Here is a 17024-nt window from a genome sequence, read left to right as displayed (position 1 = left end):
TTTTACATCCTTCATTAGTCACATCCACGCTTTGAGCTAAGCTCTGTAATGCATTCATGATGTGTTTTACAAGAAATGCTTGTGACACTGCTAATAAGTGCCAAGCATCCCCAGAGCAATATTTCACATTTAAATAGCAAGCAGTAAGTGTGTCAAGAGTTCACAAAGTGAACTCATACCAGTCTGCTTGTTAAGTAAGCATATTATATACTAGAAAAAAATAGCACTATCCGCAAATTCATCTTGTTTACATAAGTTTTGTGTCATGACTGCATTACACCAAACAGAACATCACGAAAGTTTGCTTTAACTACAAGTAGCAATGAATCTACATGTTCAAAACTGCTTCTCTTCTTAATAGCCCATGTCCAAGACATTCTTCTAATTCTCTGTTGCTTTTTCAAGAAGTCAAGCATGTTACCAACACCCCTCCACTCCTGAAAACAAGTATTTTATGATGCCATTAAGAAAACATAAAAGTTACAACGGTATACGTCACGTCAGCCTATCCCATGGTTGCTGGTGCTGTATGGTTCTTGAATGCCTTCAGTTTCCAATGGAGTTTCAGGGACTTTGCCTTCACACGCAGTTTCTCAGAAGACATAATACCAGTTGCTTTCTGTTTTTTATAGTTTATTTTTCAAACTTACTGCAACCTATGAAAGCACATCCTGTCAGAAATTGTAGAATGGCCAGGGTTGGAAGGGACCTCAAGGATCATGAATCTCCAACCCCCTTGCTGAAGGCAGGGCCACCAACCTCCCCATTTAATACCAGACCAGGCTGCCCAGAGCCCATCCAACCTGGCTTTCAACACCTCCACGGACCGGGCATCCACAACCTCTCTGGGCAGCCTGTTCCAGCACCTCACCACTCTCATAGTAAAAAAACTTCCCCTTCATACCTAACCTAAATCTTTCCTCCTTCAATTTAAAACCATTTGCCCTTCGTCCTGCTATTATCTACCCTTTCAAAGGGTTGTCAACAGGTGTAAACTGAATTTCCAGGCTTCAGAGGCTTTACTTTGATCATCTCAGGAAACAAAACAGAGGTTCCAGCTCCAGAAGCATTCTACACATTAAAAGGTTAGATGAGTATGAAACTGTAGCAGATTCCACAGTGCTACCATTAAATCTCATTTTTCAACATCACCCTAATCACTTGGGACAAGCTTAAAAGGCCTGGGCTTTTGCAAATACTGATACAGCAAGTGCTATCACACTTCTATTTAAAGCTTTTTATTAAAGTTATGTCAGAATGTATTTTTCTTTCCGATATATATATGTGCCTATGCACTTTGCTTAGTATCCACAAGTCAAAGTTATTAAATTTTTAAGAAGTTGAACACCTTTCATTTGTTTGAAAAATATTCCACTCCTTCATCTGGGAACTGACTATGGACATAGGAAATAATCAGCTTCAGACCAATGATGTTAGCAGTCCAAAAATCATCTTCTGAGACACCTGGGGGTAAGGCGTGTTCCAAAGAATTAGTTTCCAAAGTGCTCTATTTTTTTCCTTAGCCTTCATCTATTCTTTGGATAAGTTCCACACATTTATACGGTCTTTCATAATTCACCTACTGTCAACACAACTATTAGATGTGCCTTTTAAGGTTTTAACAAACGCAGGGATCCTTCATATATCGAAGACAAGCCATGTTTCTACATCGAAACATTGGCTACATTATTTGCAGTGACCCCAAAACAATTACATAAAGCTAAATACATAAGCCAAGAGCTTTCTTTGAAATATTTCAGGATGATCCTTCCCTACCTAGAAAGCATTCCATCTTCATATTCAACAGCTTTTGCATCAATTCACCCTCCCAAAGTCAGAATCATGGGCCCAATGGGAAGGATCTGGGGTGTACTTGCCCTCGCATTACCCTCACTGCCACTGCATCAGATGTCTTTGTGAAGCAGTAATGCCCAAGGCAGGCTCAAAAACTCAAGATAAACACAGCCATTATGAAGAGTTCAACTAGGTACTGTAGAAAACTAAGTTTTTCCTTCCTTTAAAATACACTATTTACTCTCAGCATCCAGTTTACCATTTTAGTCTTAGCCTCTTTACATCTCTTCAATACCACTAAACACTATTCAGTTCTACAAATAAAGCTTTGCAGGACACCATCAGCCACCTGCACTGCAACCTTTGTTCTCAACCAGGCTGTCTTAGGAAGAGCACATTTTCCCACATTTTGTCTTTCTCTTCACCATTCACAAAAACTTCCATCTGGTTCTGCAGCCTCTTCCAAGCATCCACACAAGTGGTACAGAGGAAAATGTGGGAATCGCACAGGGATATTTCCTGCCAGCTTTGTTCAAGTGATTGTTGATATTCCAGAAGACGGCAAAAGGAAAAAAATACCCTGCTCCTCACAATCCATTAAAGGCCCAAGATGCGTAGCACGCTTCTTGCTGTTCTCCCATTCAAGTCCCTTTACCCAAACTGCATTTTCCTTTAATATTTTCAGGCTACCAAGTCACTTCTGCAGACTGACGATCCAGACATCAAGTCTCTGAACACACAATCATCCCTTTTTAATCTAAGGCCCCAGTTACAATCAGGATGAACATATGTCTCCAAAAATTCTGTCGTAACAACTGCACCCTTCAGAAATTCCACCTCTCTCAGCCATACAGTATTCCTCAAATGATTTCACTGTTTCTTCACCAGGACAAAAATAATATGTTACTTAAGACATTGTAAGCTAAGATGAAATACAATTTCTCCTTGAGTCTAACTGCACGCTTGTATAGATCAAGCTCTATTTCACTCGCTTCCAAGCTATTACCAGCATGTTCCAATTCCCTGGAGCTTTCTGGGTTTCCTTTTCCTTTTGCTGTCTTTCAATGATTGTCCTTCAGTAGTAGTTCCTCCTCTCACTTCTATTTCAGTGAATATATGTTTAAGTTTTATTTATGATACCAAAATCTTCCAACTTGTATTTCAACTGATTGCGACTGGCTTACAGATTTAGACCAGTTTAAGTTACTGCTTATAACGAACCCTGAAATTACGAAGCATGACCTGTGGAATAACCTGGAATTTTTCCAACTCTTATCAGTCCTTCTAGCATAGGTATTTATACTTCATTTGTCTATTTTAGTGATCTATGGAGCTCAAAAAAAAAAAAAAAAAAAAAAAAAAAAAGAAATTGGGTTTCATCAAATGTTATTACAGAACAGCCAGAGCTTCTACCCTCACAAAATTGACTTTTTCCATGTAAAAAAATAAAAAGTATAGCCACTAATACTATTTGTATCAATACGGTCTCTCGTGAGGGCCATCACCACATAGGACGTTATTTCAGGATTGTCAGGAGGTTTAACAAGTATTTACAGGTAGCAAGGGAACACAATACCCTCTGGTATGCTGCATCTGTAGGTAAACAGTGTTGTGAAGGCCTGAACAAATAGGAAATCTAGCATAGCACCCCAGTTACAGCAGCGGAGATCTTTAACATGCAGCAAAGCAGATGGAGTTCAGATGAACCAGCAGTGTGATTATCTTCCAAAGAACTAAAGAAGGTTTTCTAAAGATGTTTGTGGTATCAAGATACTGACATGCAAAATTTATGTGCTATCAGCTGTCGCATGGTCCTATGACAAGAATTGTATGCATGTTTGGTATACATCTAGAATGGTAAGTTGATTCTTCTGTGCACAACAAGGGGAGAGAGCAGGAAAAGGGAAATCAAAACCAAGCAGTAGGAAGAGAATGATACCCAGCATGCAAACAGCATAGAAGTGGAGAACTCGTACTCCTTTTGGCCTTAACCACTGAGCAGCTGTGCTATTCCCTGTGGTGTGCAAACTCATGAGTTGTCATGCTGCCCTGGCAGAACAGCCTAGCACACAAAGCCAGTACCAAGCTGTGTGACACCAGGCAACACTCCCAGCCTACCCCCCTTTTCCTCAAGTCTGACCCTAAAACACCAACAATACCCAACCTCAGCCATCCCTCAAGGCAAACATGTAAACAAGGTGTTCCAGTGAGAAGTAATGGTCAACTTCAATAATGCAAGTGGCTTGACACCTCTCCCAGGAAAAACCAAAACCAAAATCTATTCACAGCAATATCTGCTCCAAAAAAATATACCAAACCACAACAAAGAAATTCAACTACAGACTGTAATTATCAACTGGGAAATGCACAACACCACTATCACACCTAAGATGATTTTCTTTTTTTCTTTTCTTTTACTATCTGGAAAATAGAGTTCTTGTTTCAACACAAGCACTTGCGTTTTTTAATTAATCATAATTTAAAAAAAAAAAAAAAAAAAAGATCTTCTATCCATGGCTGCTGCTCTCAAACCTTGTTTTCCTATAATGCAGTATTAGTTGTCTATATAAAGCCACTGTTCTATGCAAACAAAAGGATCAAGTTTGAGGTATTTGCCTTAGCATCAGCAAGACGTTCATTTTAACCCACTTGCAAAATGTATAGTTCAACTATTACTTGAAACTTCCTACTTACAAGAGATTTCATTAGCATTTATTACAGATATTCCCTCTCTAAGAAGACGTGTTCTCTTGAGAAGCAACCCGGAAAGTATCTGTTGGTGTCAAAACCTTTGAAATCAAGCAATAAAACTCATAGCTTGGCATACTGTAGGTTATATTCATGCTTGCTTCATAATGCAGACATATTTCACAAGCTTACGTTCACATCCTTTGTGGTCACCATGCTATTTAATTGCTTGTAACGCACTGATACAGTCAGTAAGTCACAGGCATTTCTTCAGAATCACAGGGTTGGAAGGGACCTCAAGGATCATGAATCTCCAACCCCCCTGCCACATGCAGGGCCACCAACCTCCACATTCAATACCAGACCAGGCTGCCCAGGGCCCCATCCAACCTGGCCTTGAACATCTCCAGGGACGGGGCATCCACAACCTCTCTGGGCAGCCTCTGCCAGCACCTCACCTCTCTCTCTGATGGGTTAGTTTACTATTCCTTCTTCATACACTGAACTTGACATATTAAAATGCCTTCAAGAACAAATATATAAATTTGAAAATGATGGAAATTGACAAAGAAAATTTTCAAAGGATGTTCAAACGTCATTAAAATATCTCTATGGAGTGAGAGTTTCAAAGATGCTCACACCTTGTATTTTAGCTTCTTAACAGTCTTGTCTCTATCCTCAAACTGTTGCCAATAGAAAGTAAGATTGCAAGGAACTTCTCAAAAAAAAAAAAAAAAAAAAAAAAAAAAGAGTTACATGCACAAAGCATTGGATCACTTCAAAATCTGAAGAACAAAAGCTTTAATAGCTCCACTGGTCCAACCCAGCCTGCCAACTTCCTTCACCCCACAGCCTGCTTAAAACAGTTGGAGATAACTCACTACCAACTGAAGAAGACATCAGATTAGGAAAATATACATGCTTCCACTCAGAGCTGTGGAGTTTCCCTGAGATGGTTTGCCCAGCTTGAATAACTTGAATGAGTTGATGTAAGGGAACAACAAGGACAAGAGACCATGCAGTGTTGAAGGGGTTGTGACAAGAAGAATGTGGCCAGAGATGAAACCTTTTTACTTGGGAGGCAACTCTGTGGTCAGAGACAGACAAAGCAGCAGTTCCACTTTCCAGGATGGAATCAATCAGTAATCTTGATCTTTAACAGTGGGTGGAAGGACATTTAAGCTGCTACGTCTCAGACCAACAACAGTCAGGACAGACTAGAAGAAGGAACTTTAGTGAAGGCCATAACAGCTTTTGCATCAGAGCATCTTGATAACAACCCACATCCACTGGCATTAGTCCACTAAACTTTGTGGAGTAAACAGATACTCTTTTAATTGCTTGAGCTTAGAAAGGAAGTACCCATGCTTACATGTAAATTAAAACATGCCAATATAACTTGAAGACATTTTCACATTCCTGTTCTTGTTTTGTCCCAGAAAAATGGCATTAAGGAAATCTGAAAGATCCGGATAGAAGCCATGCAGAAATATCTTCAGGAAAAAAAAAAAAAAAAAAAAAAAAACATTACAAAACAAAGCACAAGCACTTTGCCAAGCAAAACAAATGTTAAACTAGCTAATCTACAGCAGTACTAGCGAAGGGCAGGCGAGGTTGGTAAATAAAGCAGCAAAGAATTCTGGCTTTCGGTTTATTTTTGACGTATAATTGCCACTCAGAAAAGGGCTGAGGGATACGAGCCAAGAGCACACCCAAGACACATCAAAGAACTAGGCACCATGCTAAGTACCAGGAAAACACTTGCAAAATTTGACTTCACATGATGTCATCTCCTAAGCATAAGTTTTGGGTACCAAAATTACACCCAAACATTCCTGGCATTGTTCAAAGTGCACAGCACTGAAAACAAATGTAGAATTCTTGTACCAACTTCAACTTGAGGTATGCAAGCCCTGCCAAGATGCTATGAAGCATCCCCCAGAAGAGAGTGTTCTTAATCAGATTTGAGTATTTTACTGCTATTTTGCTTAATGTGCACGTCCTTCTGTACTTCAGTTCTTCTGAGCTCCAACTGAGACTGTCCAAGGGGGGGGAACCAACCCAACAACAGCAAAAAGAGATCAACAAATCCACGATTTATTTTATGTACCAATGTCACCTACCAACTGAAGGATCGAATCTGTTCTAAATGGATACAGGAACGAGCACGCAAGGACACATCTCAGCAAAATTCCATTTGTGCCACCCAGAAGAGAAACTAGCCTGCTGATCCTGCTTTAATTTCCTAACTGTGACTGCACTGTTTCATTGTTCCCATTTCCATCACTTCATTGCACATGCTGGAAAACCACTGGGGCACAACACCTTCAGGTGTCTGACTGGACACACCTTGGGCAATCACTTGACCAGGAAGCACAGTCCTGATAATGGAAGTACACTGCCAGGGTCAGAGCAGGTCACCTACTTTTGTGGCAGCCTGGGGCTACAAAACTAGTTCTAACAGCAAACCTCCTCTTAAGAGCAGAGCATCTGTAGGCCAGCTGTAGGACTCACTTGCTGATGTTTGTATAAAAGCCTCCATTATGAACATTTTGTCCCAAGAGGGCAAGATAAAGATACAGATTTAAACCACCAAGCAACCATCACACAGATGAACCAGCAATACTGCCAATACATCATCTTGATGTGATGCTAGCAGCAGAACAGATAAATTCTGGCAACAGAAAACCAAGCAGGCAAACCAGCAGGTCTATTTATAAAAGACCTGTGTAGCAAGTGTTAGAAACACCTGTGAGCAGCTGAACCAAGAACTCAAGAGATAAAGAAAGCAACAACTTTAGCAAAACATCACTTAATTTCAATTTTAACTAAGATTAATTGGGAAATATATATATATATATATATATATTCCTACTCATGAATGCTGAATATTTTTAATGGTTGCACCAGGTAGGCACACATATCATTAAAAAGAGACACAATATCTCATCTTTTATTAAACTGTGAACACCTAGGAAAAGTGAAAAAATGTCTTCTAATACAGGTATGTTTGAAGGGGAAATAGCTGCCAAAATTAACTAAATAGGTGAATTGGTTTATTTAAAGGAAAACTCCCTCTCTGTCCTCAGCATACAAACAAGGCATTTTAGAATTACCTTGTTTTCTCCTAGAAAATAACATAGTCAGAAAGTAGGCTTATGTAATCAGATATTAATTCAGTCCAACTAATTAGTTCAAGGATTTTTTTTCTTACCACTTAGAACTGGTCTTTCTTTCTTCCTTCCTCCCTCCCCCAAAGCAAAATCTATGTAAGATGATTGACTTTTTACTCACTGTTTCACAGTACTCTTAACCAGAACTTCCACAGCTCACACATTTGTACACTGCTTTATACAAATAAACAAACAATAAAACCATGTGTGAAACACCATTACCACAAAGTTTCAAGTCCTAGTCAACTCACTATGAAATAGCTACAAGGAGATTACTTCAGTCAGGAGAAGCTCTGGGGCAGGATCCGTGTCCCTGCAACAAGTACCCAGCAAGGCTAAAAGAGAAGATTTCAGTGCAACTCCTTCAAGAGAGAGAAGTAAACAACTTCCCTGTGCTGCTTTAAGGCAAGACTACCACAGAAGAAGAAAATGCAGGATTATATGTTACTCATTTGGTATTTCAGAGCCAAAAGCTCTTAAGGGTGCTTTAGAAACTTTTCTAAGATTTCCTCTTTTTTTTTTTTTTTTTTTTTTTTTTTTTAAAGACATGTACAAGATGAGAAACAGGAAAAAGCAGCTGACATGAAGTACAAAATATTTTACATGTTAGGCCACAGGGAGAAGCAGAGAAGCTAATTAGCAAATACAGAGGTGGAGAAAACTGCAGGTATCAACAATAACAAAACTCATCTTCCACAATATCCTCAAACTGCAAATTCAAATAAGACAGATCCTCAAATGCTTCCAAGGAACTTTTTATAACTGAAAATCAGTAACACTGACAAACATGGTTAAGTTGGTATCACTTTCAGAGCTTTTGGGTGAAACTTATATTCCACCTGGGCCTTTGGAACAATGTGGTGAGTTATGGGCATTTCTCAGCTTCTGAGAAGGGGAGACCAGTTACAGTAAGCCCCGAGCACAGCTAACAGTCATGGTTCTAGCATTCCCTACACTTAAGATGTTTGACTTCAAAACTAAAAATCCTTCTCCTCCTCCATGGGAAGTTTATCCTTTCCCCCTCGAACATAACTGAAACCATAACAGCCACAAAGGCAGCCAGGAAAAGATACTCAAGAAAGCAAAACAGAACATGTTTGGATTATGTCAACACTTCAAAAGCTGTAGTAGCATCACCACTCAACAGCAACGAATCAGAATTTATAGGATAAAGTGAGCCAAACTCATTCAGCCGTGTGATTTGCTCCTAAACAACAAACAGCAGAGATGTGCACAGCAACACGCTCATGCGGGATCTGCCTCCCATAGTGTGGGCCACAACTGTGGAGCACTTGAGCCCAGTTCTTGTTTGGTGCAGATCTCCTTGGTGACAATACAAAGATCAGAAGTAACTTTGAAGCTTTCTGACAAGCCAGATGTAGGTAAGGCACATAAAAGAAACTGTGTCACTGGCTAAAAATAAGAGAGCACATTCAGGACTCACAAGGCACGTGTGGTACGGCCTGCTCACAGGTTCAGTTAGGCACACAGCACAGCAGCCGCAAGACAGGAGGAAAAGCAGCTGCATTTAGTGCTCTGAGGAGCTGCCAGGGAGCCCATAATGCGAAGGCTGGCAACACGCTGAACAGCACGTTCGGGAAAAGCGTGAACAGCATTTACAGAGCTGCAGGGCTGTACCTCCACGCCACGAACACAACAGAAAAGAGGAGCTTATACGCAACTCTATTTTCCCAGCTTTACCCTTGCAGCCTTTTCAGCCTTAAGCCGGGGCAATCGATGACAGCAGCAGTAACAAGGCAGGCATCGCAGCAGCCCCCCTTCTACCCAGCGCTCCGCCGGGACCTCCCGCAGAGCCCGCGCTCCCCGGGCAGGGTGAGCCCGCTCCAGCGCCGAGGCCGAGCCGGGAGGGCCGGACGCTCACCTCTCCTTGGAGTACAGCTCCCGCTCCTGCTGCCGCTTGCGGATGAAGGCCATGGAGCCCCCCGGCCTCGGTGCGGCCGCAGCACGCCAGGCCGCGTCGGGCCCGGCCGCGCCTCAGGGAGGCGGGGAGAGCAGCGCGGCCCGCAGGAACCAACCGGTCTGGCGGGCCTGGTTGGGGACGCCCGCCCCGCTTATACAGGCAGAGAGGCGGGGAAGGGGAAGGAAGGCTGCCGGTACCGGACTCTGCGCCCTCGCCCGGGCTGCGGCGGCGCTGTGGCCGCTCGGGGCCTCCTCCGGGTTTTCCGTGGGGCAGCGCTCACATGGCTCCCCGCCTTCCTCCTTCTTCTTCCTCAGAACTAACGCCGCGTTGTTTCTGTTATTGCGGATACGGAGGTGCCACCCCTGAGCCCAGAGCCGTGAGGGTGGCTGCGGAAATACGAGAGCAGGGTGACGGCATCCCTGCTGCCTCCGTGGCGGTGGAAAGCCCGTGCCGAAATTTGCTCTTAAGTGCAGGGAAGCAGCCTGGTTCTCCTATCCACCGTCTGCGTCCAGTGCTCTTCCTCGGCAGTGGGCACGGAGTGGGAAATAGCCGGTTGAGAGCCTCATTCGTCGTTCTGTAGGGCTGACTGAAAGCTTTGGTACTCAGAGCCGTTGTTAGGTGCAGCTCCAGCAGCTGCAGTGGTTTTGGAAAGCTTTGTGGAAGTTTCTATTGCAGGCCTTCTCAATGGCATGTGCTCATGTTATGTACTCTTCATTTTGTATCAAAAGAGCTTTCTTACTTGCATTTAAATAAATCATTGTAAATATAATGCAATTGATGTGAGATTCCTTTTGCCCATGGTGTGACATGCTGTGTAGATTGGACATCGTGCAGTCACAGAATGGCTCCGGTTGGAAGGGACCCTAAAGCCCATCCAGCCCAATCTCCCTGCCAAGAACGGGGCTGCCCCCCACCAGTTCAGCTGCCCAGGGCCCATCTGACCTGGCCTTGAGTGCCTCCAGGGATGGGGCACCACAACCCCTCTGAGCAGCTCTGCCTGGGTTGACTGCCCTCTGAGAAAAGTATTTCCACCTAACATCGAACCCAAATCTCTCCTTTTAGCTTAAAGCCGATCCTCCTTGTCCTATCACTATAAGCTTATAAACTCTTTTTAATCACTGGAAAGCAATGATGTGGTCTTCTTGAAGCTGAACAAGCCCATCTTCCTCATCCTTTGTAGGAGAGGTGATCCAGCCCACTAATCATCTTTGTGGCCCTCCTCTGGGCCTACTCCAGCATCTCCACATCCTTCTGCCAGATGTTCAAAACCTAGAAGACCTCCATGGAGGAGAGGTAAATAAAAATCTGAGTGCTTTAGTTCACGCAACTGCCACTGTACCTGAGCAATGTATATAATGCATGTACTGACAGCCCCCTGTGAGATGGGAAAATACTATTTGCATTTTTGTTAAGTAAAAGAAAATTGAGTTGCAGAGGGGATGTGATTTTTCACAGAGGAATAAAAAGAATTATAGGCTCGTAGGCCCCAAGAGTTTAATCTAATCTCTGCACTGTGGCGGATTCTAATATATGTTGATCCGCATTCTTCAAACATCTTCAATTTGTGCACTCATAAACATAAATATGAGAACTGTTGCATATGCTGAGATTAGGTTTGCTTTGCTCATTTGTTTTTCAGGGACTTCTCTGGAGTAGTTCACAGAATCTAAGGAGGCTGTGGATCACGTTTTCAAAAGTGGCATCACTCACAAAGAATTGTTTGACTAATTGATTTATAAAAACGTCTGTTTGAAGGAAAGCTGCAACACTTGTGTGTAGATTGCACTAATGCTTACCTGAATGAAAATGTATTTCCTGTATCCAACTTCAATTTTCTCGCTGCATTCCTTTTCATACTCCCAATGAAAATGAATAATATATTTTAATTTTTTTATATATATATTCACATATTTTTAAAAAAATTGTGTCTGTTAATATATATGTATATTCATTTATACAAGCTTTTCTGTGTGGTTATGTACACTATCTTTTCATAGACAAAATAGTGTTGCTCATGTTCGTAATAGACTGCATTAATTAAATGACTTACTGTTTTTCTCTAGCTTCTTTCCAGTATGACTTTTGCATTTACCTTCAGGTATAACACCTCTTTCAGCAGTCCAGCTGAGACATCAACAGCAACTAGGGTGTAGGAATTACGTTATTACATTATTAGATGTAAGAGCAAATTCTATCAGTAAATCCTAGAAATAATTTGCTTCTGTGATTGCTTCTGTGACAAAAGCCTTACTTGTGCTGAGAACATTTTCTGATATATTGCCACCTAGTTCCCTCATTTTTAGACTATCCATTTATATTCCCAGGTGTAACACTTTCCTTAGCCCTGATGATTTAATCCTGCTAACTTTTAGATACTTATCCATGTTACAGAACTGATTTTGAGCTCTAACTTTGTCTTACGGTTCCCAAGTTGGTGAAAAGCTTTTTTTTTTTTTTTTTTTTTTACATATCTATGTTCTGTTATATCTTGCAGATCATTAAAGGGATGATTGAGTGGAGCAGAAATGACAATATATCCTTATGGGATCTTGCTGAAAATGTTCTCCAGCTTTGTTTTTTGCAAGTAGCATGCCTTTTGGTTTTGATTTCATGAAAACTGTATTTCATTAAAATTGTATTTACTTTGCTTTTTGTTTTAATAAAACTGTCATGGGACAGTCTCTGACTTATTCTAAATTCAAGATCTATGACACCTTTTTTCTACTGACTCGGGGAAATTGATTGTAAAAAAGGGCATAAGATTAGTGTGAGATCACTTATTCTTGACAAATCTGTGTAAACACATTTTTTCCAGAATATCTCTCAGGGTTAAAATTAAGATTGTTTTGGATATGCTTTCCTTATAACTATTTTGTCCTTTTCTGGTCCCCTTGAATCTGCATAGTCTTTTAATAATTCACATTATTTTTGCTATATTAGTAAACCAAATTCTTCAGGCCCTATTAACTCAAGCACATATCGTCTAAACAGTTTAACTCATTTTTTCTCTAAATTCTTTTGTAGGACTTAAGTAAGTATCTGGGCACTTCTAATATATTCCCAGAATATTTTCTTGTTGCCTTTTATATCTCTTTTTACTTCATTTTGTACTGAAGGATATGTGATTTTATTCTTTTATATTAGACTTCTTTGTCCCCCTATTATGACTTTTTTTCAAATCCTTGAAGAGCTCTTAATGTGACTTTAACGCAGTCTACCTAAGCTTCCCCTGCTTCCTTTTGTTCACATCAAGATAGCTTGCTATTGTATGTTTAATTAAAAATGAGTCTATTGTTCTCTGTAGGAAATCTAGGTTAGCTTTAAATTACCGAGCTGCAGCCTAGACCATGCAGAAAGGAGGTTAATTAACTCATATGGAATGGTGTGCTTTTATGATGAGCCTGCTTTTAGAACCAAGATTAGCTTGATTTAAAACTAGTTTAACCATTTCTACATAACAATGCAATCTGTGTTTGGCAGCATAGGGGTGCTTTTTCTTCCTCTTTTTAGAACAGAGAAGCCTATTTTGGTAAAACATGTCATGATCACTTTCACTCAGTTTACCTTCTGCCTTTAAAATCAAAATGAGTTCCACTCTACTTATCATGAAATTCAAGTTAGTAATGCCTCTTTGAGTTTGTCTGTCCCTTGAAGCTTAAGATCATCCCTAAAACATTACAAGAACTCAATGGACCTTTTTTTGCCCTGCTATATAAGTTTTCTGATTTTCAAGTAATTGAAATCCACTGTTATCTCAAAGGCAAGCTTTTGGAATACCTCTATTAGTTTCTCAGGATAAGTCAGAAAAAAAGTATCAACTTCCTCATTTTTAATAGAGCTATAGTCTGTTATGAAAAATAAATTCTAGCCATGACATGGTGTTGTTTCTTCCTTTTTATTTTCACCAGTACACAATATCTTTTGTTTCTTCCTGCATCTGATGCAAAATTGGGCATCTTATCCTGCATTGCTCTGTCCATTTTCCTTAGCAAGTTACATTCTTACATACAGCTATCGTTGAAGTGTGCCACTGTATCTCTGTGATGTTGATAAACAGATATTTTTTCCATGGGTCCACTAAACCCCTGACTTAGTTTGATTAAGTTGACAGGGATTGAATTTGACTTCACAGAATCACAGAATTGTAGGGGTAGGAAGGGACCTCTAGAGATCATCGAGTCCAACCCCCCTGCCAAAGCAGGTTCCCTACAGCAGGTCGCACAGGTAGGCATCCAGGCAGGTCTTGAACATCTCCAGAGAAGGAGACTCCACCACCTCCCCGGGCAGCCTGTTCCAGTGCTCCTTCACCTCACTGTAAAGAAGTTCTTGTGCACATTTGTGCAGAACTTCCTATGCTGCAGCTTATGTCTGTTTCCCCTTGTCCTGTCTCCATTCACCACTGAAAAAAAGGCTGGCCTCACCACTCTGCCCCCCACAGTTCAGATATTTATAAACCTGGATCAGGTCCCCTCTCAGTTGTCTTTTCTCAAGGCTGAACAGACCCAGTTCACTCAGCCTTTCTTCATAGGAGAGATGCTCCAGGCCCTTCACCATCTTCGTGGCCCTCAGCTGGACTCTTTCCAAGAGATCCCTGTCTTTTTTGTACTGGGGAGCCCAGAACTGGACGCAGTACTCCAGATGAGGCCTTACCAGGGCAGAGTAGAGGGGGAGGATCACCTCCCTCGACCTGCTGGCCACGCTCTTTTTAATGCACCCCAGTAAGCCATTGGCCTTTTTGGCCACAAGGGCACACTGCTGGCTCATGGCCAACCTGTCGTCCACCAGGACACCCAGGTCCCCCTCCACAGAGCTCCTCTCCAGCAGCTCATCCCCCAGCCTGTACTGGTGCATGCAATTATTCCTCCCTAGGTGTAAGATTCTACACTTGGTTTTGTTGAACCTCATCTGGTTTCTTACTGCCCAAATATCCCAGCTTGTCTTTTCTCTTAATGCCTACTCATTTGTTTCTATCTCTATCTCTCTAAGATCCCTTATTTCTGGATCCTTGTGACAAGTCTCTTTCAAAGCCTTTTTCTCGTGTTGTTAATAGATCACATCTCTTTGTACGTTAGTTACTGTCCTCTAATGCTCTTTCTTGTCTCTGTTGAATTGACCCCTTTTCTTCCCATGGAAGAAATATACTTAAGGAACAGTAAATACCCAATGGTCAAATTGTTCAGACCTTCTGTCCAATCATCCATAATACTGCTCTGTTAACCTCTGTATTTGTCACAGAGTAACCTAAACCCCATCTTCCACCCCAAAATTATTAGTTCTTCTGTCAAAGTGCTGCTATAATCCTGCGATTCTGGCTAGCTTCCATTATTCTAGATTTGTGTTGTGTCAGCATCTTGTTAATGATGTCCTTGTCATCCCTCCTATTTCCCAGGTAAGCTCCTTTTCGTTTTCCTTTTCCTGAAGAAACTGGTGGTGGGCAAATAATTGAAAGCATCAGAATGACAAGATGTAGTACCATTATGTTTTCATACCATTAGTGCAATCTTAAATAAATAAAGGGTTCCATTAGTCAGTGACCATGTATCAGCACAAGCTTTAAGGCATACATAATTTTTCTTGGGGATTGATATGAGCATATATTACCTGATACAATACAACACTATCATTCTAAGTACAGCATTCATATATTAGATGTAGGCTCATAATAAAACTGTGCCAGCAGTTTTATTAGGGAAGGTTTTTACAATAATAGGTTTCTGGCAGATATTCTTCAGTAAAGCTTTGTCCTTCAGGTAACTGAAAAGCTTCCTGAAATACAGTGTTCAAGTGAGCTGTGTCAATCTATTCTCTTCTACAGATAATTTTTAGACACATTCATGATAGACTTAACCTCATCTGTCTAAGTCAGTGAAATTCCCACTGAATTGTTGGGATCATAAAAGGCTCCTGAGTGTATTTCAAGGGTCCATCCATTATTATATTTCATATTTATACTGCCACGTATGGTATTGGCCTGCACTTGAATCATTTACCAAAAATAAAACTAGTAACAAATACTGTAGCTGATTGTTTTTAGAAATAGTGGTAAGCAGAGGCACATTTTTTTCATGGAAAACAACACAATTACCTCTCAGTTTTTCTGTGAAATTTAACCTACTCAAAATACATTTCCCATTTTGTAAAGTTAGCTTTTTGTTGTGGTTTATTTACAAATGAATAAATGAGTAGTTTTGTTTACAACAGAAGCTTGGGCAGTCCGAATTTTGCAAAGCTGATGCTAGCTCATAGTTCTTTGTGGCATACACTATCTTTTCATTGTATGTGTACTCAGCCTAGAATAATAGATCCCCAACTGGTACATACAGCAGCAATAATAGAATCAGCATCATCATCAACAGTAATTATATGTGCCTTGGCTTATCTGTTGCCCTGATTTGAATAATGTCTTAGAGATACATGCAGGAATTCCACTAATATAAAAATAATATAAAATGTACCCAGTGTGAACACCTTTAAACTAATTTTTAATCAGCTTATTTGTACTAAATTGTCTTAAAGTTGTTTTTTTTTCTTTTGAGAAAACATGTACACAAGCTTTGTAAGTATTTAATTGATTTAAATTAAATTTTAATTAAACCATTTTACTTGGAGCAAAACTACCCAAAAGGCACATCTTCAGTCAATGTTTAATGTCGTTCTTTAAAAAAAAATAGACAGCAAAGAGATAATTTTGTATAAGCATTTTAAACAATTTAAATTGACAATTTCATAAAAAAAGTTTCTGGTGAAATCCCTCTGAACTACACCAGTGATTAAATGAAGTACTTCACTAACTTGTGATTTTAGTACTCTTTGAATGGTTAGTTAGCTAATATGTCACCTTTTGATCTCTTTTAGATCTTCTGTTAGAGTTGCTAGCAGCTCTTTATCACAGGATAAGACATGAAGTATTTCAGGGCTGGTTTCTTCTGATTTGGTTAGTTCAGTCTGTTTAGGAACTGTAAAGTGGCTGATGTAAGCAAACGTGGGAAATGACAGGCATCTTGAAACTGCAGATGCAATTTAGAAGAGGTAGGTTGTCACCAGTCTGAATTGCTTTGAGCTGTAGATGTCTTATCTGGTCAGAGATGAAATTTGCAGAGGTATTTTGTCTTTTCCTGCTGCTGAAGCTTGAACTGAATGTCTCTGAATGAGGTGAATTACTGTTTAATCATATTCTTGAGAATTAAGAGTGATTCTTAAATCTCAGGCCATCACCTGACTTCACATATGGTTGGTTCTCCACCAGTAAATACCTACAAGTGTCAACATCTCATAATTGCTGCTCAGCCTCTGCTGTTCCCATACAAGCAGATCCATACAAGGCTTATTAGGGAAGTGTCTTGAAGAGGATCTGCAGAATAATGCAGGGAGAAGATAATTCCAAAATTATCCATACCTGCACTGATGGAGTATACTGCACTCCATACCAATTATTTCTTTAAAGGCAT

General features: G+C 40.5%; 1 protein-coding gene across 1 annotated transcript in view; it reads right to left on the bottom strand.

Annotated features, from left to right (window-relative positions):
* Window positions 1-9639, bottom strand: part of NSMAF (neutral sphingomyelinase activation associated factor) — a 38504-nt gene extending 28865 nt beyond the window's left edge. The window contains exon 1 of the mRNA XM_042809049.1: window positions 9538-9639. Coding sequence (XP_042664983.1) covers window positions 9538-9590 — 53 coding nt within the window. The 5' untranslated portion in view covers window positions 9591-9639. The remainder of the gene's footprint in view (window positions 1-9537) is intronic.
* Window positions 9640-17024: the final 7385 nt, after the last annotated feature.

This window comes from Centrocercus urophasianus, unplaced genomic scaffold, assembly GCF_019232065.1.
Source record: "Centrocercus urophasianus isolate 14NV4802_14NV808 unplaced genomic scaffold, USGS_Curo_1.0 seq_11, whole genome shotgun sequence".
Taxonomy (NCBI): domain Eukaryota; kingdom Metazoa; phylum Chordata; class Aves; order Galliformes; family Phasianidae; genus Centrocercus; species Centrocercus urophasianus.
The sequence above is the reverse complement of the archived record's forward strand: the minus strand, read 5'-3'. Positions and strand labels throughout refer to the sequence as shown.